The 24,660-nt window shown below is 40.7% G+C and overlaps 1 protein-coding gene across 2 annotated transcripts in view; it reads right to left on the minus strand.

Annotated features, from left to right (window-relative positions):
• Window positions 1-3,075: 3,075 nt before the first annotated feature.
• Window positions 3,076-24,660, minus strand: part of lrch4 (leucine-rich repeats and calponin homology (CH) domain containing 4) — a 57,090-nt gene continuing 35,505 nt past the window's right edge. The window contains exons 7-18 of one of the 2 annotated variants that reach the window (XM_038730859.1): window positions 24,087-24,198; window positions 23,827-23,930; window positions 23,660-23,712; window positions 20,707-20,859; window positions 20,315-20,383; window positions 20,070-20,124; window positions 19,891-19,951; window positions 16,838-16,939; window positions 16,658-16,755; window positions 15,923-16,060; window positions 14,671-14,748; window positions 3,076-3,372 (exon numbers count right to left, since the gene is read on the minus strand). In XM_038730859.1, coding sequence (XP_038586787.1) covers window positions 3,229-3,372; window positions 14,671-14,748; window positions 15,923-16,060; window positions 16,658-16,755; window positions 16,838-16,939; window positions 19,891-19,951; window positions 20,070-20,124; window positions 20,315-20,383; window positions 20,707-20,859; window positions 23,660-23,712; window positions 23,827-23,930; window positions 24,087-24,198 — 1,167 coding nt within the window. In that variant the 3' untranslated portion in view covers window positions 3,076-3,228. Of the gene's footprint in view, window positions 3,373-10,101; window positions 14,293-14,670; window positions 14,749-15,922; window positions 16,061-16,657; window positions 16,756-16,837; window positions 16,940-19,890; window positions 19,952-20,069; window positions 20,125-20,314; window positions 20,384-20,706; window positions 20,860-23,659; window positions 23,713-23,826; window positions 23,931-24,086; window positions 24,199-24,660 lie in introns of those variants that run through there. The other variant, XM_038730858.1, reaches the window with a different exon arrangement.

Genomic DNA, 24,660 nt, shown 5'->3' on the forward strand with positions numbered 1-24,660 from the left:
TATACAAGTACGGAGCATTTGTATTTACATTTAATATTCAAATTTTCGGAGAGATACTGAATTTGGGATTTTCATTAGTTGTCAGTTTTAATCATCACAATTAAATGAAATAAACATTTGAAATATATCAGTCTGTGTGTAATGAATGAATATAATATCCAAGTTTCACTTTTTGAATGGAATTACTGAAATAAATCAACTTTTTGATGATATTCTAATTATATGACCAGCACCTGTATGTTGGTGGTCCCTCCCCTTCTGCCATGTAGCCAAGATGGCGACTGTTGAGGGGGAGAAGTGTCCAGTGTACACACAATTTTCGGACCGTAGTGAGTGCACCCCCCTGGTACTACGTTACACAATAAGCTTGTGTTAACCATGGAAATGATACAAGAAACCTCAGTGAAAGACCTCAGTTGGAAAAACACTAGAAAGGCGCTGTACATGTACAGACCATTTACCATCAGCACGTGTGCTGACAAAAGCTACTCAGTCCTTTGCTTTGCCATGTACACTGTTACTCCATGCTATGTTATGGTCATGTTTGGTGCTGGTTTGGTAGCTGGCGGTTCCATTGTGGATGAGCCAGGAGGGGAAGAATTTTGGTTCTGATCAGTCTGCTGTGCAGTGTCTGCTTGTAGACATCAATTCTTTGTTCTCCTCACAGAGTTAGCTGCTTGTTATTGACTAGCTTTGTTTGCAGGGAACAGGCTCTCGCGTCGCTGCTGTAGGAAAGAGAGTTCGGTTCTGCTGCGTGACGTGCCGGTGAAGACGTGTCCAAGAAAGAGAGAGCAAAACAAAGTGCAGCTGACTGTTGTAATGGCGTTGCGACTTCACAGGTCAAAAGTTACACTGACCAGCTGGGTGTGAATATCTGAGGATTGTGGGAGACTGAGTTCAATGGCTTTGTTTCATAATCAAAGTTCAGTTTAGGTCACACAAATGAACAAACTCATCTGTGGAGTTCCAGTGGTCCTAACACAGTTTTCATCAGAACTACTTTCCACAGAAGAAGTAGTCCCTATGAAAATTGTTGAGTTTTTAATACTTGGAGAACCTCAAAATTGGAGAACCTCAAAATTCCATTTGCCTCCATTGTGTTTACCAAAAGTGCATGTCCACAAGAGAAAATGTTTTTTTTTTGTAATTTGGCTAAACTGTCGTTTGACAGAAAGGTGAGAGGACTGTTTGTGTTTGATAAAATGTCCAAATAGGAAAGATATTCAGGAGCTAGCTGCTCCATCATCAGTCTCCTGGGTCACAGCGTGCATCCTGTGGTGTGAAAAAAATGTAATCCAACAAAATCCAGCCCCGGCAGTATGTTTCTTCCTTTCTAACAGTGTGTAACACTTTGCAACTGCCTTGCAACAGATCTGTTTACTCCTGTTAGACAAATGAGTCAGAGGTGAAAACGGTGTTCCTAGCAGACACCAACGCACCTTGGACTGGAGCATTTTGCACCGTTAATTAAACCTTCATATGTCAGTGTTGTGATGCGTGCCCAAAGAGGATACACACTGTATCCATTCACTGCTGCAGGAGAGACTGGAACCAGTGCTTTAAAACCAGATGCTCATTTCAACACCTTGTATATTTAGGACATTCTGCTACACTTTGGCAGCACTTAACAAGACACAGGTTGACTCGTTCACAGGTTTTTCAAAGATAAACCTGTATCTCACAATCCTCACCATGTCCAAAATGATCGCCTGTCTCTCATTTGCCTATTTGTCTGCTGCTGCTGATAACTGCAGCTATTTTACATGCTGTTAAATTTAATGCCATTTTCATCTATGTTTCTACCATATTTCAATGTTTGTAATGTTGTTGTTTCACTAAGTCTCTAATTCATATCCTGTTTTTCTTTGCTACACTGTCTGTAATTCCATTTTACCAAGAATGAAATTAATACTTGGAAATGCACTTAGTAGCTTTCTCTCTTACAGTTGTACTTTTAATTTATAGAGTACTCTACTAATTCACAATGGACTGTTCTATCTAAATTTATGCAGCAGAGCCAGAGATTTTTTAATTTTTATCCCACAAAATCTTCCTTGTCAAAACCGGGTGCCTGCATTGTCCACAATGTAACTCGACTGCTCTGGTAAGAGATTGGGCTGTATTATTGTAATGTAGCCTGTAGCAGCAGGCTACAGAGGTCTGGGAAGCTCACTTCTGTCGAACTCCACACCAACAGATTTGTTTCATTTTCAAAGTAGTTTTTAGTCCCAACTGACACTGACTGAGGACATTTTTCAGACTTCACACAGCTCCCTCTAGAGACAGTAAATGCTTTATTGTACTTTTCCACATATGCAGTAGTGCTCCCCAACACCTGGAAACACACTTTGATGTGGAAAATCAATGGAATCGGAGTACAGAGCTGGAGTTTGGCAGGCTCAGTCCAAAGTCCAACAAAACAACAACCGATGCCTATAAAACTCACTAATTAACATGGTGAATCTCATTCGTGTGATCTGTGCATAAGCAGAAATGTCAACACTGCAATTATTTGGTTTAGAGGAAATTAAGTGCTGGATCTATTTCTTCACAACAGCTGGATGCAGTGATTGTGTGCCGCTTCCTGTCTAGTTGTCACAGTGAGGTTGCCATGTTTGGCACCAACGTGCCTGAACAGAGACCAAAACCTGTGATCTCCAACTATATCTGGCCAAAGGACCAGAGACACTGCACAGAAATACTAGCTGGATGGATACACTGCTGTTTGTCAAGAAATAATTCCAGGAAATAACTCCCCTCAAAACCACTAGCTGTTGTTTTTACTTTTCTGTTTGTGTTTAGATACGACAGTCAACATACTACATGTTAATCAGTGAGCTTTAGAGGTGTCGGCAGGTGTATTTTTGGACTTGAAGAGCCTGGCTAGTTGTTTCCCCCTACTTCCAGTCTTATGCTAAGCTAAGCTAACCACATCCTGATTAGCTTTGTACAGAAGAAACATGCATGAGACTAATATTGATCTTCTCATTTAACTCTTGTATGTTGAACTATTCCCTTATTTTCTGCTGTGTAATCTTTATTACAAGAGAAAAAAAGACAAAGCAAGGCTTTGAAGTCATTTACACAAGTCTTTTTATTGTTGCCATGCATTTGATGGTTAGAAGTCAAATATGAAACATAATCAAAAAAAGAAATACTGGTCCTGAGATGGATTTCACTGGTGTGATACTGTTAAATCTTTGCAGATGACGCTACGTGGTGCTAGCATTATGCGGAGCCAGCAGCTCCTGAGTTTTCCTGTTTCGAGGCCCGCTGGGAGCCATCGGCCAAGTCGACCAACACCTGGACGGTCTGGGCCAGCCGACTCAGCCCCTCATCCTCCATGATGAGTTGGGGTGAACACAAGGAATCCTGGGAAGGGAGGGAGCAAAGATTGAGCAGATTCAGGTATGATACACACGATTCACGTCTCAGTGTATGAATGTGTGTGAATGCTAGTTTCCGTTTGAGCACTTAGGCTCTGTGTATGAATGTGTGTGAATGGTGAATGCAGATGTAGTGTAAAAGCGCTTTGAGTGGTCGAAAAGACTAGAAAGGCGCTATACAAATACAGAGCATTTACATGTTGTGAAGCTGTGGTTTAATTGACATAGAAATGTTGTCATTAAGACGATAAAGGGAGCTGTAGATGGGTTACATCACATTAAATAACATCAAATCTTTTTAAAGTCACTATGAATAGGATTTGAAAATTCCTTTCTTTGGCGCCATCAGGTGGTAGTATTAAGAAAAACCCTGTGGCAGAGAGCGATACATGATGCTACCAAGGTTCAACCCATTAGAATATTTTTACTTATCGTATAAAAGTTGATTATTACTCTCCTGTGATCCTATCTGGATCAACTGACCCCACATGGCATCCTGCGAAGCTCTGGTTTTAAAACACAGTATAAAGTACGGTCTAGACCTGCTCTTTTATGATGAGCGCTATGAGATAACTGTTATTGTGATTTGGCGCTTTATAAATAAAATTGAATTGAAAACTGTTACAGAGAATACTTATACTTGGTGATGAAGTAAGATATAATCTTTATATACCTACACCTGTCTGTGAAATGTAGTAGGTGTGTTTCTTCTAAACTGTGGTGTGTGAATAGAAAGGCCAGCCTGATGGTGAAGGAGTTAACACATTTAGAAGACAGGCTCACTGGCATTCTGTAGCAACGCATGTCATTTCACTCTCTTACAGTGGCTATCAGAAACATGTTCATTGCCCCTCAGGCCTGAAATGAAAAGCCATTAACTCAGACGTAGTTCCACTTTCTGTTGGAACAAGCAACCAGGCGCATCAAAATAAAAACAACCACATACTCACTTCTGTGTAAAATAGAAAAGCTGTGATGTTTAATGGAAAAGACAGACCTCTGATCTGATGTATAATGAACTGTTTCTTTCATTCAACCCATGGCTTTCATGAATTCTGCATTTTAGTTAGCCATTTGAATAGCTACAGTATGCCAAGTGCCTGGGCCTGGTTTAACTAATCCAGGCTAACTTGATGTTAGCCAGTTAAAATCCTGATCCTTTTCCAGGTTCTTTGAGCACAGTTAGAGGTTTGATGATTATTTTGAATAGCAGTGCACTCTTGTGAAATAAAGGCAACAACAAAGGGAGTTGAAGCCATGATCATCCATGACTGGATGACAATGTCTACTAATTATGACTGCACAGAAGTCAATTTAAAGTAATAAACCTCCAAAAAACTCCCATAAAGCAGATTCAACTCTAGAGATGAAATTGTATGACAAGTTTCCAGCATATATGCAGAAATCTTGACTCAAATTTAGCTAAAATTAATTGTTTCAACATACAGTTTAGATAGGATGCCACATTTCATACATTTTTTCTTTACTACATATCAAAATGTCCTAATTAAGTATGTTCTGGAGTTACTGCCAGTTCACCAGCTGTTCATAAATCCAAAATTACAACAGTCAGATCTAATCAAAGTCTTTGCTATGTTGAGATTTGCTCCTCACCAAAAATTTCACCACACAAGCTACTTAGTATATATTTGTCCATGAATACAGATATAAATAAAAGAAAGTATTATCAGTTCTTTTATGATTGACAGTAAATATACCACTTGGTTCCTGCAACATAAATACAAATACATTACAGCTGGTTCTTATAGCTATACTGGATTTTTGAAGCCAATACTGATATCGATATTTAGGAGTTTATAAAGTCCCAAAACAATAAATTGGCCAATAGTTAACAATCTTGATACAGATCGCTTGGATTTGTTGACGTTCTACAGTGTAAAAACCAATGTTGTTGCTGTTCTTAGGGGATAAACTCTGTAATGAACACACAGTCTCTAAATAACCTCTAACCTAGATCACCATTTCTTCCAAACTTCTGCTTGTATTGCAATATCTTGTTACCTATCAGCCGACAATGCAAGATATATGTGCAATAAGCTAATATCGGCTGATATATCTGCCTGGTCGATTTATCGATTGTAAAGGATCTGTTTCTAGAAAACATCTGTAGCCCCATTCTTCCAAAAGCTTTCACGTTTCTTAAGTTTAAAGGCTGCGACCTCATTCAGTAAATGACTCGTCTGAAACCAGCTGGTAGTTACTAAAAGAGTAGGCAACACAAAACATGTTATAAGAGATTTACAAATAGGTGTACCCCCAGTCCTGGTTCTATTAGTCTGACAACAATTGGAAACATTTAACTATATTTCTTTTGTTGATTGTGTGTCAGACAAATTTATATTGGATTGGACTTTTTGATTTTATTTTTGGAAGGATCTTTTAATTATCAATTCTTCCAACACATACATCATATATTTGTGATTAGCATATAAAAATCCGAATTTGCGGGGGGGGTAATTACATACACCCAAATTATATTTAAAAAGACAAAAATAACAAAAATAAAAGTAAAAACAATAAAAACAGAGCCTATGTTTCACTCTTTATATGGTCTAGTTCTACCTTATTAGGTATCCCATTACATTCCTATTCAGACATGACCCAATTCTTAATGGATGAGAGTCAGATCGAGTGGTTTCAGGATTCCTTCATAAACAGTTTACCTCTCAGAGTGTATATATTTCCAAATTCCAATTTTTCCAATAGGTAGCTTTGCTTGGAATATCCACAGGCGGTATACTTTTTTAAGATAAGACTATAGGAATATAGTAAAATAAAAATATATTCTTTATATAATATATGATGAAAATATAATAGTATATATTATATTATGCCCTGTGATGGACTGGCGACCTGTACAGGGTGTATCCCACCTTTCGCCCGATGTCAGCTGGGATAGGCTCCAGCCCCCCCGTGACCCTGTACGCAGGATAAGCGGTGGACGATGGATGGATATTATATTATTTACAGATCAAATATTTTAAATCTCTTTTTTTCTAAAGTGCACAGATCTTAATATATTGTATAGCTTGTTGTCTATTGGTACTCACACTGAAGTATTAATTTCCATCTGAAAATAACTTTGTGTCTCCTTTTGAAAAGTCTTGATGCAGATTTGGGCTTGAGGTCTGACAACAGCTCCAGATAAACTTTAAGCCATTTTTGGAAAAAGCTATAATTGTGGATAAGAAGACTAAAATACTCAACTTTAAAGACAGAACTACATTATCCACCAAATATAAGCTCAACTTGTTAACACAACACAAGAAACGGCTCTTTAATGCTTGTAAAATAAGAGAATGTGAGGTGAATATGGGCTGATAACACTCACACGGCATTCCTGTCAAGTCTAACAGAGTAACATTTAATTGTGGGGTAGCAGCATGCATGGCTGTCTGCCACAGTGTGCATTTGAATGTACCACTGGGAGACAACATAATCAGACATATCGGTATTCTACACATAGTGGCTTTAATCCTAAAGCTGCAAACAATTCATGATGGTGAGAGTATTCTGTGACAGCATGGGTCCAGTTATCTTGTCAAACACTGTCACTATTTTTTACCTTCCTCTTTCACATTCAAGTATATACTGTGACAACCCATACTTGCAACACTAGATAATTGTAGTGCTTCTTTCGTCCATGTCCATCATAATTAACATTAGTATCTCGGGCTGCAGAAAGGAGAAGTAGGCAACCGTCCCAGCGCCCCAAATACCCAGGTTCACAGCGTGTCGTATAGTTCAGTGTCGGTAGTTTTAACAGCTTTCTTCTGATCATGTGGCCCTGTGTCAAAATCTAGTTTTAAGACATGAGCATGAGAACAGAGTGACTGACCCCATCTGCAGTTAAGAGCTGCGAGACCTGCTCAAAAAGCTCTGAAAAAAAAGCATGAAGTGGTTGAGAATGTTTTGTCAACCAGTTTTAAGACTTGTGTTGCCACAAAAGAACTGACACACAAAACATGGGCCTAGCATTGTTATTTCAAGATAAAAGTGGCTGGGAATGTAAGGAAGCTGGCGTGTGCGCCTTGATGGGAACATGAATGCAACAGGGCATATAGTGGAAGCTTTTTCATTTTATAGCCAGGTTGCCCCCCTGGATCGTCCTCAGTGACCCCTAAACCCCTGGAGGAACTCACTCACCAACAAAATTTGTCATTTCCTGGTAGGTGTCTGAGAAATGATTAAATCTACATAATCAGTGCTCCTGACTCTGTAGTGATTACTTGATTAACTGGTGAACTGTAAAGTCCGACTATATACGTGAAATGTAGATGATCCAGAGCTTGGCAAATAGAAAATCACAGCTCCAGTGATGTGTGCAGGCAGGCTGCAGTGATGCAGAGACGGGAAATCAGAAAGGCGACAGCACTGTTTATTGAGTGTCCTCCTTGTGAATGGTGCAGTACAAGCCTGAAGGCTGATTTCTGGTTTTTCCTCTGACCTTGGCTCAACACACTCACCTGCTCCGACACGGGCCAGCTGGAATTTATAACAGTAAACCTGCTGTTTGGAGAGCACACAGGAGCTTTTGAAGAGGTTAAAGCACAGTGGATTTTACATCAGGATATCTGCACGCCTGCCCACAGTTTTAGCACATTGCGTCAGTTTGAGTGTGTTGTGAAACCGACTTGAAATCAACATGAAGGAACCAAGCTGGCAAAATCAGCGGTTAGTCATATTTTGTTAACCTTGTCTTGTACTGATCTGAGAGTGGATGTGATTGATTTTCTGTCTTCCTTCCCAACTCCACCAATTACTGCTGAATAGTTTGTATTTAAAGGATAAGTCTGCTGTTCTGTATTTTTCTTATTGCCAACAAATCCCATGAAGCTGACTGTAATGAATCAGTGTGCAAAACACAGACATTCTTGTCCAGGTGCTGAGATTTCTTTCCCCAAAAGGACACTCTTTTTGACTCCTCAGCACCTGATGAGGAGCCTATTTGTGCTCAAGTGTACAGCTGTGAGGCTGTGAGTACCTTATCGGTTTGGTATTAAAAGTATATTTCAAGTGCAGACATTTTAAAGGGAGTGTTAACAGTGTTGTGTACCTGGGGAAATAATGAGCCCACCCAGCTTAATACTCCTGAATGAGGCGACAAAGATGCCACACTAGAAAACGTACTTGGAGAATCTACATTAGGTGACATTCATGTTTAACCAAAAGGGTTTTCTAACTGTATTTTTTTTCCAGTTTTAGATGGGTAAGGACTCAGTGGTTGGTCTGGCAAATGTACAGTCTGTTGGGTTAACTTCCCCACAGAAACAAAATGTCCCACAGAGGAGCTGACTCGGATCTGATTGTCTTTATAACAGTGTGAATAGCCAAGTCACATGGAATCTGATCTTTTCCAGTTCCAAACTTCCTTCTTTCCAGGTGAAATCCACCCGGTCACGAGCCATCTTCTGAGTCACGTGTAGGACTGGATGATATGGCCAGTCCCACGATAAAAAGTTAAAGATAATTATCACAATAAGTATCAAATCGTTATATCTTTCGAGTTTAAAGGCTCCTGAGTGAAAGCTGAAGAAACCTGATTGTTAATTGTGGTTTAAACTCTTAATGGTCAGTGGATCACTTCACAAATCTGAGGTAGAACATTCAAAACAATCATGATAAAATCTTTGTCATGCACAAATGCACGAGTAAAATTTTTTAAAAGCTTTTTTCAGTCCTTTTTCCTCAACAAAATAAATATCTTAATAAAAAAATTAAGTCCTAATTCGCTTATGATTCAAGTGGATGAAGTCAAACATTTATTGAACATTTGTTATTGGGGGAAAAAAAAAAATGATAGTCATAATTATTGTTTTATTGTCCAGCCCTAGTCACGTGCTAATGTTAATTGTCTGAGCGGAAACAGGAGACATGCGTTGTCAGAGCCAGAAATAGTGATTAATGTAATTTAAAGGACAAAGTTGTGAACATTTGTCATAACTCAGGAGAAATGTGAGCCTGGGAGAGGGCAATGAAAATCGGGAGGGTTAGCAAGAGCTAACCTGTGTGGCTCCTTGTTTACTTCCGTACAGCAGCGTACTGCGTGTGAAGTCATTCTTCTGCGGATGTGGGTCACTTGCAAGCCGTAGCCTCTTCACAATTCAGTCTGACATGGGCCACATTTAAACAATGTGAACTGTGATGTGGGCAATAAATCTGAACCGAGCATTAAGGCCTGCTGTGTAATTAATTAGTTAAGTTTTCTAAAACAACTGGACACTGTAGTTTTTAGCAAACGTAACTCAAACAGGTTTGTTGGGGACAGCGGATCAATCCACATTTAGTGCTCTAGTGAGTATTTTGGGCAGCAGGACAACGCACAGAGAATTCTTCATTGTAGGTTTGGCTCTGCACATGGGATTTGTTGACAGGAAGGAAGATATAGAACTTCACCTGTAAATTCATTGGAAATTAAATCTAACCTGTCTTGACAGACTTGATATAGTTAATAGTTTGATAATAATTTCATACTTTGGTCACGTAATGACAACTGAGCAAACTGTTTCTTGTAGCCTCTGCCATCAATGCGTGAATGTGACATATAGTGTAAAGAGCTTTGAGTGGTTGGAAACATTCGAGTTAATCGTTATTGTGAAAATAAGACAGTTAAGCAGCTGCAGATACCCTGATGACATTCATAGTTCTTGGCAGTTTAAGCAAAGACATGACGGCAGCAAGCAGACAAACAGAAAATGATCAAAGTTCATTTTTAATAATTTCTTTACAGCCGGAGGAGAAAAAAAAACTTTACATATAGCTTTATATAAACTCAAATTGTTCTTAATAGTACAAGGGTATCATATAAATATAAAATACAATGGTATTTCTGTTCCACTAACGTATTTAGGAATATAGCTTGGTCTAAGCCAGTGAAGTAATTACTCTGTTGCTTATCCAGTTTCATTTATAAAATATACATTTGAATTGAAACAGTATAAATTTCATCTTAACAGCAGTCTAATAAAAAAAAAAAATTATCAGACATGAAAGGGAGGTTTTTACAGTGGATATTCTGAACTCTAGACAACAGCAGAGATGTGAACATGAAATGGACGGTGGACGAAAATAACCAGTGTGTTGTACACCTTGTTAAATAAATACGTAAATCAAGTTATAAAACTATACTGCAGTTTTAATAGACCGGGTCCTCAAATTAAGCCAAAGTGTTAAGTAACATTAAATAAATTAAGAAGACATTATGAAATTAATCTTGAATATATTGCGAAAATATATACATGAACCAATTACTTATGAAATACTAATTATTAAAACTAAAGTTATTACTATGAAATGTTATTTCATTATTCAGTTTTAGTGGAGTTCTTTGTTTTTACATTGGAGAAATGTATTTCCAAAGTCCGTGTTGAATTATTTGGCATTTTTTCCAAGTGATTCTTTAATTTCAGGACACATTTTAATACATGTGGTGTTGTCACTGCCTGCTCACCTTTCAGTCACTCACATGCCTTCCTGCTTCTTAAGCAAGAATGCTAGGCAGTTAGCTTCTGTTAGCTAGAGCAACAACGATGCAAAAGTAATTTTTTAATCAACCAAGTAGAGGCTGCTGCTGTAAATAAACAGTTACAGGACAATTACTAACCTCAGTAATTACTAGCCAGCTAATTAACTAGGTTGATTATCAGCTTAAATAATTAATGGGCATCAACGTGAAGAGCTAATGTTGACAGTAGCTAATTGTGTGTTTTAGAGAAAGCGACACAACTGTAAAGAGCAAAGAGACTGGTCGCTTAAACCAAAACAAACTAGCTAACATGGCTAACACTGCCTCTTCATTTTGATGCTGAGAAACAATTCAAGCTCGCAACCCAGCCTAGCTAGTCAGCTTGCTAGATAGGTAGCATGTAGCTATGTTAAACTAAATAAAAAGAGTTAAATTATGGGTTCATTTATATTTTACACAATTTATGCATATGATAACTGATTTCATAAATTATTTTTTTAATATTGAAGACTTGGGGCATCATATTTTAACAGGATCAGTACTGGGTAACTACTCAGTAGGGTTATACCATATAGCTGATGTGGAGAAAATCATAAATGTTTACCTCCAATATTATTTTGTTGCTTTCTCTGTACCACAGTACAACAGTTTGTGAAGTTTTCCCTATGACCAAATTATGTTGGTCCCCTGCTTTTAGTTCATTTGAGTTTCAGTAGAAAGTTTTACTTTCCCATAACGGTTTAAATGTTGCTTAAGAGACCTTGATAAGATTAAAAACAATAAATAATGTGAATTTCCACAGTTTAGCAGCAGAAGCCCAAAATCTCACTATTGATATTGGCTTTCAAGCCCCACATCAGTCAAGCATTATAATCAGATTCCAATTTGTGTTTAGTTGCAGACATTAACCTTCTATGAGCAAAACGCCAGACACAGCGTGTGGCAGAAACAGCAGAGGCCGTTGATGCTCTGTTTAACGTGTAGCCTCTAGGAAATCAATTACCAATCCAATGAAGGGGAAAAACTTTTTAAATTAATGTTATTTTAACTCTGAATAATTGAATATTGATTACATCTAATTTACCAGTGTGTGATTTAAAGCCCACACATAGATTTCACAAAGCCTTATGAGGCGTTTAAAACTATTAGCTTACAGGCTTAACTAAATTGGTGAAGCCTCTGCTGTTTCAACACAGAAACAAAAATAACAGAACAGAATCCAAAATAAATAAAAACGCAATAAGTTAATAACCTGTTTACATTTATACAAACATGATGTCAGCTGGTCGAAAAGTACCAGTGCCAACAAAAGACCTCATGCAGGGGGGGGTTTGTACCGTCAGTTTGGACACATGAGGCCTGGAGGGGGACTGATGCAGCGACATCGCCCCCTGCTGCTCACAGCTAACATAGCAGACAACAAAAGAAGAGCAGTCTGCGAGTGGTCAGAGTTCAGTAAGAGGCACACTTATCATTCGTCTCACTGTCACATTGTTGTGTAAGAAATAACATCTCTTAACATCCCGGTTCCACATTTCAATAACTTGCATCTGTCTCAAGGCTAAAAATCACATTCACAGTTTAGTCTCAGGTTACTTCAACAGCTTCTCTCTCAGGATGAGAGGCAAACGCGCAGACTGGAGTACGAGTCTGAATATGTGTCAGAGGTGGAGCTGCTGTGAACGCAGATAATCTCAAGTTTAAACTTGGTGAGCAGAGCTAAAGAACCACAGACCCTCCGGCTGAGTGATGCTGAGAAAGAATATTTATGTTAGCTAACTGCATTTTGTAATAACTAGTAACTTCAGCATTTAGGTAAGCTATTTAACTAGTCTGTTGACCTCCTGAGATTTATCACGGTTTCCCAATTCCATACACACTAAAAAGCATACAATGTACTAATGTTAGGGAGGTTAATCTGTAAACTGTGATGGATGTTTATAACTTTCTTTTCTCTTCAAAACCTGTTTGACTAACTTGGGGATTAGGTATGAAATGAGAGGGGGCATTATAGTGAACATAGTGAAGCATTTAGCAGCTAAAGAGACATGTTTTTCTCAAGAGTTGGTGAAGCCCAAACCAGAGCTAGTGGTCAAAAAGTAACACCAAAAAAAAAAAAAAAATCTATGAATGAAGTTTCAAGTTCAACTAGGCCTTCTTATGCACATTAAGGCTACCCTGCATCCCCTCCTGTAGAGTGTTGATCACGTGCATCCTCAGAAATGAACGAATAAACATACAGTGAATGTATACAAGTTAGGTCAGCAGCAACTCTGAGCAGACGACGACGACATTGGTGGAACACCAGGGCTTGTTCCCTTGTGTGCCTTTTCTGCTGTGGTCCCAACATTAACAATACAGTAATCACCTCAAGTGTCACCATGTTTAGGGATTTTTACAATGTGCCGAATTAGAAATTCTCAAGGTATTCAGGTGTAAGCCAGGAATGACGGGGCCTGATCAGCTCCTTAGTGGCTCCAACCTTCCATGTACACGCAAAGCACGCAAGTACACCATTAACGAAGCTCCCGCTGCAGCTGTTTGTCTATGGCCGTGCAGGGAAAGTGTGTCCCTGGGATTCAACTGAGGGTGTGGTTCCTTTGCTCCGCCCATTCATGTCTCAACCAATGAGATTGTTTCTGCCTGTGGGGCAGCTCTGCCTTAGACCAAAACCTCACATCTCCTCCAAACGTGCTGTGCGTTACAGAGTGAGGGCTAAACTAAGCTAAGGCATTTCTCTGTTTAATTGCTCCCAAACAGTATTTGTCCATCAGTGTAGTGCTTTCTATTCCTCTAAGTGTCTAAATGAAGAGCTGTGGCTCTGTAGTGTATTCTGTTTGTGGCTTAAAGGTGCTCGGCTGAATGCTCTCTATTGCTCTAACATCCAACCAGTGCAGCTGTGGACAGTCAACAGACACTCCTGGGACAGCTGCTCTACAGCCCTGAAGGGTACTGAAAACACACACACACACACACACACACACACTGCTGAGTCATGTCTGAGATGACAACTGTGTGTGCTAGCCTCAAACTCTACAACTGTAGCCGCGCGCGTGTGTGTGTGTGTGTGTGTGTGTGTGTGTGTGTGTGTGTGTGTTCAGCAGCTGGACAGTCGTGTGAATATTTAAGTAATGTGTGTTGTGTGTGGCCCCTCTAGGTGAGCAGGTAGCAGTAGAGGACGTAGAGCAGGGCCATGGCGGCACAGTAGAAGAGCAGGAAATCTGTGGACAGCAGCGAGGAGGAGGAAGAGGAGGACGAGGACGAGGATGAGGACGAGGATGATGACGACGAAGGCGAGGAGTGGCGGGGGGACTGGTCCTCCGCCGTCTCCCCCCCCTCCACGGCCAGCAGGGCCGTCACACAGCGCAGCACAGCGGGCAGCTTGCACAGAAGCACATCAGAGCACACACACACGTCCCTCTGGACAGGACACAGGCAGGCGCGCACACACACACACACACACACACGAGGAAAATACAAGTAGTTATATTGTTATAACTATAAGACAAGAGAAGGACAAAGCAGAGTTAGGGTTGGACTGATATATGAGCCAGAATCTGGCATTTGATTGAAAATGTGATTCCCGTCAGGACAAAAAGCCTTCAAACACACACGTCAGTCCAGCCCTGACAGGAATAATATAGCAACACAACTGGGCTTAAAGCACATGAAAAATTCTGTTTCAACCAACTGTGCTTTTAAACCGTGAGCTGCTCTGAAGAAACAACATTAGATTCGGCCGTATCAAAATGTGCACAAGTTGGCTGGGCAGGAAAGAGAATGAGACATGGTCCTTACCTCAGGGACTCCCAGCTTGCGACAAGCAGCAATGAAGTTTTCCACGTTGAGTCGACACTTTGCTGAGCTCAGCTTTGGCTGAAAATAACATCAGGCAACCACATTTAGGTCACGCTGGAGTGAAGTTACTGCTTTGTTCGAACAGTTATCATTAGTTGGGATTAGGGTGTCATGCATTCTAAAATAGCTGCTGTTATTACCTCAGCTGCAGAGAAAAATATATTTGATCATGTTAGTATGAAGCCTCCCTATTTTCATTTGCTGTTGCAAATGAAAACTCAACATTTCCTCCATGGTTACGCGTTGACCACAGCACTAATTAATGATGAGTCGTACTCACCACTCTGCTGCACTCAGTATCTCTTTTTAACATAACTAATGACTTTCAGTCACTTCCATTTATAAGCTACCACTGGTGAAAGTTGTCACTTTCTGCACAAATGTTTCACATTAAAAGCTGTTAGCGGCTCAAAAGTCAGAATCCCTCCTGTTCCTGGCAGGCTGTACATGTGGAACATATGCAGAAATGTTTGAGTTTCGCTGATAGAAACTTCACAGCTTAAAGTCTTACTATTTTTATTACATTATTATATTTGTTTATTTTTATTAGTAACCAGTCTTTATTTGTCTCTGCTGATCACACCCCTTGCTCTTATTTGAGACCGTTACTTGAAAACTGTCCTTTATTTATGGTGAATGTTGAAATGTACCAACATCATTTAACGTTATGTTCCATGCACACCAACTATTCATTTGAGAGAAAGTATTTTGGGAACATTCATTTGTGCACACAAACACCTTGAACACCAAGTTCAATCTGAGACTGTACAACAGTTGCCACAGGATAAAGGCCATAACTTCAAAGACGTTTTGGTGACCTGCTAAGACGTAGTGTAACAGTAGCACTAGTAGAGAAGAATCAAACTCAGCAAACAGACTCAGTAATGTCAGTTCTAAAGCTTGCTAACATTAGCCACTATAAGCTGCTGGTCAGACCTGTCCAAGTAAGGCTGGTGAAGCAAAACTGCTGATTGCTTATGAATTAACTTTTCATTTGTAAGAGAGAGAATGTGTTATTTCTTCTTTTAAAAGTTACACAGCCTTGTTTTGAACCTGCAGTTACCAAATCAAGAATTTTATTGTTTAAACTATCCAACAAACGTGAGAAGAACACCATCACTGCTGTTTGGTGTCTTGATCCTTCTCAACAGAGGAACTGTGTGATCATTAAAAGGCAGAAGGACAGACTCACCACTGCTGGGGAGGGAATGTGGATGATTGACACGGAGCGCGGTCGAATCTGATTGACCAGCTGGCAGAGGGTGGTGCCGTTAGACAAGGCCTCGCCCAGATCCTCCGGCAGAGTGATCTTCAGCCGAGACTCCAAAGTCTGAGGAGGGAGACAGACAGCATTATGTTAGATTATTATTCCAGTCAGCATTAAAAAGCTTCTTACGCAGCAACTAAAATAACGATGATGTTTTGCATATGTGTGTAGAAACATCACACAAATTCAATTCTATCTTTAAGCATCTCACATCTTCAAACTGTGAGAAGATGCCGATATAGAGTATGTGTGAGACTGTCACAGTTATTTAATTAACATAAACGTTTACAACACACACCACAGGGGTGTTTGAGGAGAAAAAATTAATAAAAAGAGAACCTCCCTCACTATATATACTGTAGTTATGGTACATTTACTGAAAGCTACATTGCGGTCAGATGACCTTTGTTAGTCACAGGTCGTCTTACGTAGCTTTCAGTAAATCTTCAGGAGTTTCAGGTGAAATCAAAGTTGGAAAATTGTTTCCACTTGGTACCCGAAATGCTCCCACACAAAGTATTTATTTAAATGTGGCGGGGGCATCTTCTATGCTGATTTCACCCTCACAGTCTGTCATGCTGATATCGCGAGACAGCTTTTCACCTCGACGAGACGTGGCACGAGATCTCATCACACCACTAGTTTTCTGTACATGTTTACCTTGCGTAGCTGTTTGATGTCTTGTCTCTCCTCTTTCGGAGAGCGCAACATCGTGCGAGACTCACTTCTGCCAGACTCACCAAGAGTAAAGATGGACCCTGACAAAAAGACAAAGACGTTGGAACATTTCTGCAGCACTGAGTGAAGGCGGAAAGGGTGTGCGTTGTGTTGTTTGTGTACCTGTGGGTCTGACGTTGCTGCGGGAGGAGGTGCGGAACAGGAAGCTGTTGGGTTTCTGTGCCTGGCCGGGTGGAGGGGAAGTCTTCGGGGAGGAAGGGACATCTGGCACAAACATTCAGCTCAATGTTACAGGTGTATGTAAGATGTAAGGAGATACATTCATACTACACATTTCCATACCATTCAATTTATATGACATGAAAGGACAGACGTACAATGAGGATGGGGTTGAAAGCTCACAGAAGAGCAGCTAAGTGTGAACTTGTATAAAGATGGTCAGGCCACCGTTTAGAAGAGGGAAGTTTCACGATCAAAATAACACAGATAATACACTACTACTTCACCTTTTCATTCAACGTAAAGAGCAAAACTTCTGCAGTGCATCAGAGGACAAAGGACACCTTAGCTTTACTTCTACAAATCTAAACAAAGCATTTGATGCCAACCTTTGGTGCTGTAGCAGTTTTTTTTATATTCAGCTGGGGCACAGTTTGGCTGGTCCCTAAAGTACTGAGGTTCACTATCCAGCACTAGTAAGTTGGTCAGTGAAAATTCACTACAATTACCGTTATTGACAGCAGACAATACGTGAGGTGAAGAAAAGCCCAGAGCAGTGAAGGTGGTTGTGTGAAACACCTCTGTTGTATGTTCTTCTCTTTTCAAGTCCGTTATTGTTTCATCACTAACTGAACTTACCAAAGTAAGAAAGTGAGCCCTCTGGTATTACCTACATTTATGCAGAATTCAGTCATAAAATGTGCTCTGACCTTAATCAAAGTCACTATATTAGCCAGATACAATCTATGTCTATATTTATTAAATAATGTTTGAACACCTTCACAAAGTACCTATAAAAAGAGACAAGTCAGACTTTCCTATCAATGTAAGATGAAACTGTAGTTAGTGGTTAGTTGAGCCTTGCTCTGAACAAACACGACAGCAAAAAGGTGGAAGAGAAGCCTTGGGTTCCAGGTAACCTGTCTAAATATCTCAGAGTCACTGAGGTTGTGATTAATGTCTCGGCAGTAAGAAAAAAAATAAAAATAAATGGTGATCATGGAAGGGCAACGCTAGAGGAGGAAAGCATGGCTCTCCCTTAAGATAGCCCAACGACACTGTACATCTCAAATTGGCCTGAATGCTCCATTACGTCACCGGGACGAGGTTACGTGAAAACTTGATAGAAAACACAATATTTGTTTGCAAAACACTTTGGGTTAATAAAGCTAAACAAAATAATAGATCTCCAACCATAAAAGCAAAGGTGACACATAAAGTATGGATCTTCATGCCCCTGGGCCCGAATAACCACTGAGGGAACAATGCACTCAAATGTATAAAACCTTCAGCTACCTGTCAGTCATCCGATGCTCAATGCACAAAAATGGCCCTGAAAATAAAATGCCTTAGACATAAGAAAAGTAATATTTCAGAATGTCAAGGTCAATCTTGGCCTCAAATCAAATGAGATTCTGTGACAGGAACAGAAAGGAGCCGTTCCTGAAATATCAATATAAGTGAACAGTTTTGAATAGGGAAATCCTGGCCAATGTGGAGAAGTGATCAACACATTTTGGTTCAGGTCACTGCTGTAAAATAAGGTTGAACTGGTTAGTAAAACTCCCTTTCTATTTGAGACAGATATAGCTTTCCATTATTGTGACTTTTAAGAAGGTCAGAGCCCCAATTAATGACTAAATTATGGAAAAAAGTGCACAGGCTTATTATTTCTTGGCACTGTAGTTCAGAGTGGTGTTCTATGAACAAGCTGGCACTCAACACCAGCAAAACCAAAGAAACTGACTACAGGAGGCACACAGTGGACCCTGCCCCACTCTACATCAACGGGGATCGTGTGCAGAGGGTTTCCTCTTTCAATTTTCTTGGAACTCACATCCCAGAGGATCTGTCCTGGTCTACAAACATGACAGCGGTAAAAAAGACCCAGCAGCTTTTGAGAATGCTGGTGGCCTTCTACCACTCCATGATGGAAAGTGTACTGGTGTACTGCATCACAGTCTATATGCTGGCTGTTCAGCGGCAGACAGGAGATGTCTGCAGAGGGTCATCAAAACCGTTCAAAAAAAAAAAAAACACCCTCTGCCCTCCCTGAAAGAGCTTTCCAGGAAAATAACTAAGGACTCCATCCCATCCTGGTCACCACCTGTTCAGTCTCCTGCCCTCTGGCAGACTGTACAGGTCTCCTCTAATTTCTTTTAAATGATTCTAACTCACTGATTACATTCCAGTGCAATATCTTTTTACCTACATTTTCTTAGAGCAATATTCTTTCTAATTTTGTTGTATATTTTTGTACAATGATCAAGACTTTCTAATTCTAATTAAATCATCATCATCCATAACCAGTCTCACCCTTTAAACCAACATGGAGCAAAGTCCGCCAAGTGCTCAGGGTAAAAAAAAAGAAGCAAATGTGAACATTTCTATGAGTTCAGGGCCACATACTGAGGAAGACTGTGTGACATGATCAGAAGGTCCAAAACAGCTACTGATCATTTGTGATGAGACCGTGCTGTTTCCAAGGTCATTAACGAACTTTCAATTTCACCATTACGTGACGTTAGTCACCAGTAAGTCGACTCATAAGGTAATGTGAATCGTTAGTTTTGTTGCTAAGGTTACACACAGTTGTATTTGCCTTGGGCACCGCTTCAGAAGTGTAGCGTTTCTCCGGTTCAGACCGGCAGAGGTGTTAGGAAACAATGATGGCTCAGTTGTATAATAACATCATAGGAGTAAGTTGGCAAAACCCACAGCTTGAAACAGCAGCAATGCCTTCATCGGTCATGTTTACACTGTAAATATCAGTGGTTGTCATAGTGACTGAATCTATCTCTGAGGTATTCGTCTGTGGGCGGGAAATAATATGCCCTTATAATAGCTTAGCTACAGCACCTCCTGCAATATGTAATAAAATTAAAATAATAATAAGCTACTGCATGTTTAGATTTAAATAATTTTAAAAACAAGAGTGTGTGTGTGTGTGTGTGTGTGTGTGTGTGTGTGTGTGTGTGTGTGTGTGTGTGGGGTACCTGTTCTGCTGCTGGAACGCTGTAGAAGTGTTGTACACACTGTGCTCATCTGGTCAGCGCTCTAATAAAAAAGAAACTTTTAAAAATCTAATAAGATTTTCATCAACGGAGACACACGCTATGCGCATGCTGTGCATCTCTCAGCTGTATTTACTGAAGGAATAACGGCTGCTACTCACTGCACATCGCTGCCGAAGGCCTGAGTTAGAGCTGCTGTTCTCTGGAGATGCACCACTAGGGGGAGACAGACACTGACGTTTGCTCACTACAGAAAACCAACACTTCCCACACCCTCTAGCCTCCCTCCATTTGAGGAAATGGATGAATGAATGGATGTGAGTTTTACTTTTAAGTCACTTTATGTCACGTGTCTCTCTGCTGTCGCACTGCTGTATGTTTGATCTGTTCAACAGCCCTTACTTACGCCGAGCTACTTCCTGTCGGTGGTGCGGTGGCTGCAAGACTTCCTGCTTTGGAGGATGACTTCAGCAAACTGCAAAATTAAGAGTTTTGGAAAGAGTATAATTAGATATGAGAAAGACAGAGAGCTGTTCCTTACTGTATGTGTGGAACACAAGCTGCTCTGAACAGGCCAACTTAGAAACGCTCATGTTCAGGCTGTGTTCCAGTTTGAGAGTTACATTATGGTTGCTAATGTCATGTGATGTCTGTGTCCAAACCATTCATGCACTTGGCATCAAATGAATCTTCTTCCATGAAGATTTCCACCCTTTATGACAAACATTTCCCTCAAAATAAAATTTGATAATAAATGTAATCAGCACAGGTGAAAACATTGTGTATGTAAGGATTTACCTGGCCTTTTCTCTCTGCTGCTGCAGACGCTCTCTCTCCTGCCAGATGAACAGGGTGCCCGGCCTCTTCCGCTCCTCCAGCGTGGGGCTGGAGGGGGACAGGGGAGAGGATGAGGTTGATGATGGGGGGCCCACCACCACATCGAGGCTAGACCTAGAAAGGAAAAAGAATGAGGAAAAGAGTTAGAAGAAGACCAATGAGGCAAATAAGACAATGTGAAATTCCACACATTTTTATCAGTTCATTTGGAGTCGCTGTTGCCTGATTTGGCTGATAAATATCCTGGGACGAATCTTCCTGTTATGTTCCCTGACTGAATACAAGTCAAAGAAGTCTTCAATTATATAAACAGAGTTTTTTTATTTCAGAGCCTAGCTAAAATAAGCTGAAATTGCATTTGGTTCTGTAGGTCACCGGCTGTCAGTTACTAGGCATGAGCCTACAGGATTCAAAGCACTGAGGAGAGACAGAGCCAGACTAATGGAATTTAGCCTTTAACTGTTCATTAGGGGAAACGGCCAAATGATACAAAAAGGAGCCCAACTTGTTACAGGCTACATGAAACCATTTTTACTAGCCCCGTCGAACAAACTTGATTAACAGCACAACACACACAGCACACAAGTTATGGCAGTTTTTGGGAAATGGGCCCTAGACCACCACCACACTGAAAACAGATTTTGTTCAAGTTGTAGTAAATATTTATCCATTTGGTTTTATGCATGACAATCCAAAAATTCTATGTACCACACTGGGTGAAGATTGTACACTGACGAGGTTCCAGCCAGTCTGACAACTAAAAGTGAGAGCAGATAAAAGCTTAAGAATAGAAACTCAAAATAAAACAGCAGATTTGATAGATGTTTTATCTAGACATTTTATCTAGTAAAAGTCTGTTTACAAACTGTGTTTAGTTTCCATATTAGGTCCCTGTATTCTATTCTTAGAAGTCCCAAAGGAAGCGATGGAAGCCAAGATTTAGAACATCCGTTTGTTCAAGATACACGATGATCGGAAGTGTTGTGTTTGTAGAGGCGATACAGGATTGTCCAACAGCTGAACTTGGTCTTCCTCCTCAAAAGTCAGAAACAACAGACTGGCAGTCCCGGTACCACATTGAAATCATGTACTGTATATGAGGCTTATTGAGGGTCTGAGCGCTGAATAAATGTTAGTAATTTGGCCCGAGACCAGTTGATAAAACTCAAAGATTTAGAACAATGGTGCATGCTGCTTGTTCCTCCAGAGGCTGAGAACAATGGCCCTGCATCCCATATTAATATGTAGCCAAGGGGGCTGCTGGGAAATAAATCTCAACAATGTAGCTATCTTGGTTATGGAACAACAGAGCAGCATGATAAAAAGCCGCCTGCTGGGCTGCAGCACAAACAGGGCTGTGAATGTGGCTGCTGCTGACGACGACACTACATGGAAAGGAAAACACGGGGATTAAAAAAAAGGACGTTTTAATATAGGAGCCTGTGTCTGTAATCAGACTGCTATTTTGTTCCACGTCATTCCTTTATGGCGGCACAGTGGTCTGGTGGATAGCCCTGTGGCCAAGACATGTGCCTAGGTTGACCCTAAATTGTCCTTAGGTGTGAGTGTGACTGGTTGTCTGTCTATGTGTGGCCCTGCGGTGGACTGGCGACCTGTCCAGGGTGCACCCCGCCTTTCGCCCGATGTCACCTGGGATTGGCTCCAGCCCCCCCGACCCTGTACGCCAGATAAGCGGTTGACGATGGATGGATGGTCATTCCTTTAGACTGATTTCATGCAATTTCTGTTTGACTTACAACATCTCATCCATGCTTGCCATTTTTCTGTAGCAATGTTTCATGGATGTAGCCTTTTTTCCTGCTGTGGCACAGAAAGGTGACGTCTCTATTCCTGATCCCCGCCTACAAAGTTTTGACTGGTCAAATGTTTTTCCAACTGGAGAAACAGTGGTCAATGGCTGCACTCCATTTAGCTGTGCTGATTTCATTTGCAAATTTATCGACCAATTGCTTCAGCACAGATATTACTGGCATCTCATTTTGCTCTTACACTCCCTCTGGCATGCTTTGTTTTAGATCAGCTTTTAAAAGATACCATTAGACAAAGCGCTTAATGTTGCCACATTGTAATAAAAGTAAAAACTGGGCGAGTCAGTGAGTGAAAACTGTAAACCTTCCAAGATAACGGCGCCCACAAGCACTCAACGGGCAGAGTTTGAGGGGCAGAGAGTGACTAACACTGTAAGTAATGGGAACTCTAGCCTATTGACTTTCCCAGCTTTTCAAATATGCTGTAAAGTGACCCTGTAAAACAAGGAAGGAAAAGAGAGAGAGAAACCTTGTCGGTCTTTGTAACTCTAGTAACCAGAGAAACCAACACACTGCTGAGCTTCAATGAAGAACACAGAAACCAGCTGAGTAGAATTAAAGGTGCTACGTAAATGCTGTTCAGATATCCTGGAATAACTTGGCACAAGAACTGTAAACAAACGAGACCTTGGAGGAGGTCATTACCGGCGTCAAACACCACTGGTGTTACGGAAAACTGAGGCACTTCTCATCAACCCTTGTTCTTCTGGTCCTTCCTCCCCCCTCACAGAAGAGGATTAACAAATTGGCAGTAATAGTTTTCGATCACCTATTACTCCTTTCACCATCTGAAACTTTGCTCTTCCAGTTTTATGCTGAAACACAATTTTCCTATTTTGAACTTTGAACTGATATTCCTGTTTTAAACTTTAAATCATTATGTAGCTTTGTGCTTTAAAGAGTCCGCGCACACAGTCTAAAGATCTGGCTTGCCCTCTGCCCACACTGTTTTCACTCCATCTAAAATTCATCTGGAGTGACTCTGCAAACCAATATTCCTGTTTTGTGCTGAAATACGTGCTCTGGTTTATTCTGCTAAATAGTAGCACTGCCTTGCAAAGGGTATCTTTTACAGTAGGACTTACCTGCTTATTGTTGAGTCCTGGGTTTGGGGCAGTGAATAGCTCTCCTTTGGTTCCTGGAAATAAATGACACATTGAATAACTTCCCTGTTCTAAGATAACATATGAGGCAAGATGTTGAGCAACAAGAGGATCTGACACAATTGCTGATCGGTCTGAAAGAGTGGTACCAGAGAAGGTGCTGTGAGAGGAGGTGTGGGTGGATCTATCCTGATCTCCTCCTCCTCTGTCACGCTGCTGTCGATGAAGTCCACATGCTCAGCCTCTCCATTCACTGCAAAGAGAATGGAGAAGATTTTCTCTAAATGTGCTAACAAATCTATTATTTCTGAAACCTTTGTGGCTGGAAAAACAGAAACATACAGAACACGGTTCAACACGCTTCATTACATGAAGAACACTGACTTAGAGTAGGCATGTCCCTCCTCACCCTTGTTAGCTTCCAGAGGAGATCCATCCTCCTCTTCCTCCTCCTCCAGATTCCTCTGGTCTCTGCTGACCTCGGCCATGCGAAGGGAACGCTCTGAGAAGTCATCTGCTGACTGGACACACAGACAGACACTCAGATACAGTCACTGAGGCTTTTATATGTAGTCGATTGTTAACACCGTCGACGGGTAGGCTGTATTTGTTCTTTTATTTCTATTTGTTGTATTTCTTCTGTTAAATTTGGTGTTCTCGCTCTCACACTTCATCATGGCAAAGAACTCTCTGAGGACCAAAAAAAAAATTGTTGCTCCACATAAAGATGGCCTAGGCTATAAGAAGATTGCGAAGACCCTGAAACTGAGCTGCAGCATGGTGGCCAAGACCACAAGACCATACAGCGGTTTAACAGCCTGTCAGTGCTCAGACCATACACTGCATCAAACTGGTCTGCATGGCTGTCGTCCCAGAAGGAAGACTCTTCTAAAGATGATGCACAAGAAAGCCCGGAAAACAGTTTGCTGAAGACAAGCAGACTAAGGACATGGATCACTGGAACCACGTCCTGTGGTCTGATG

Source organism: Micropterus salmoides, unplaced genomic scaffold (assembly GCF_014851395.1).
Source record: "Micropterus salmoides isolate LMB-PRFRI ecotype aquatic unplaced genomic scaffold, ASM1485139v1 Ms_hic_scaffold_2, whole genome shotgun sequence".
In the NCBI taxonomy this organism is placed as follows: domain Eukaryota; kingdom Metazoa; phylum Chordata; class Actinopteri; order Centrarchiformes; family Centrarchidae; genus Micropterus; species Micropterus salmoides.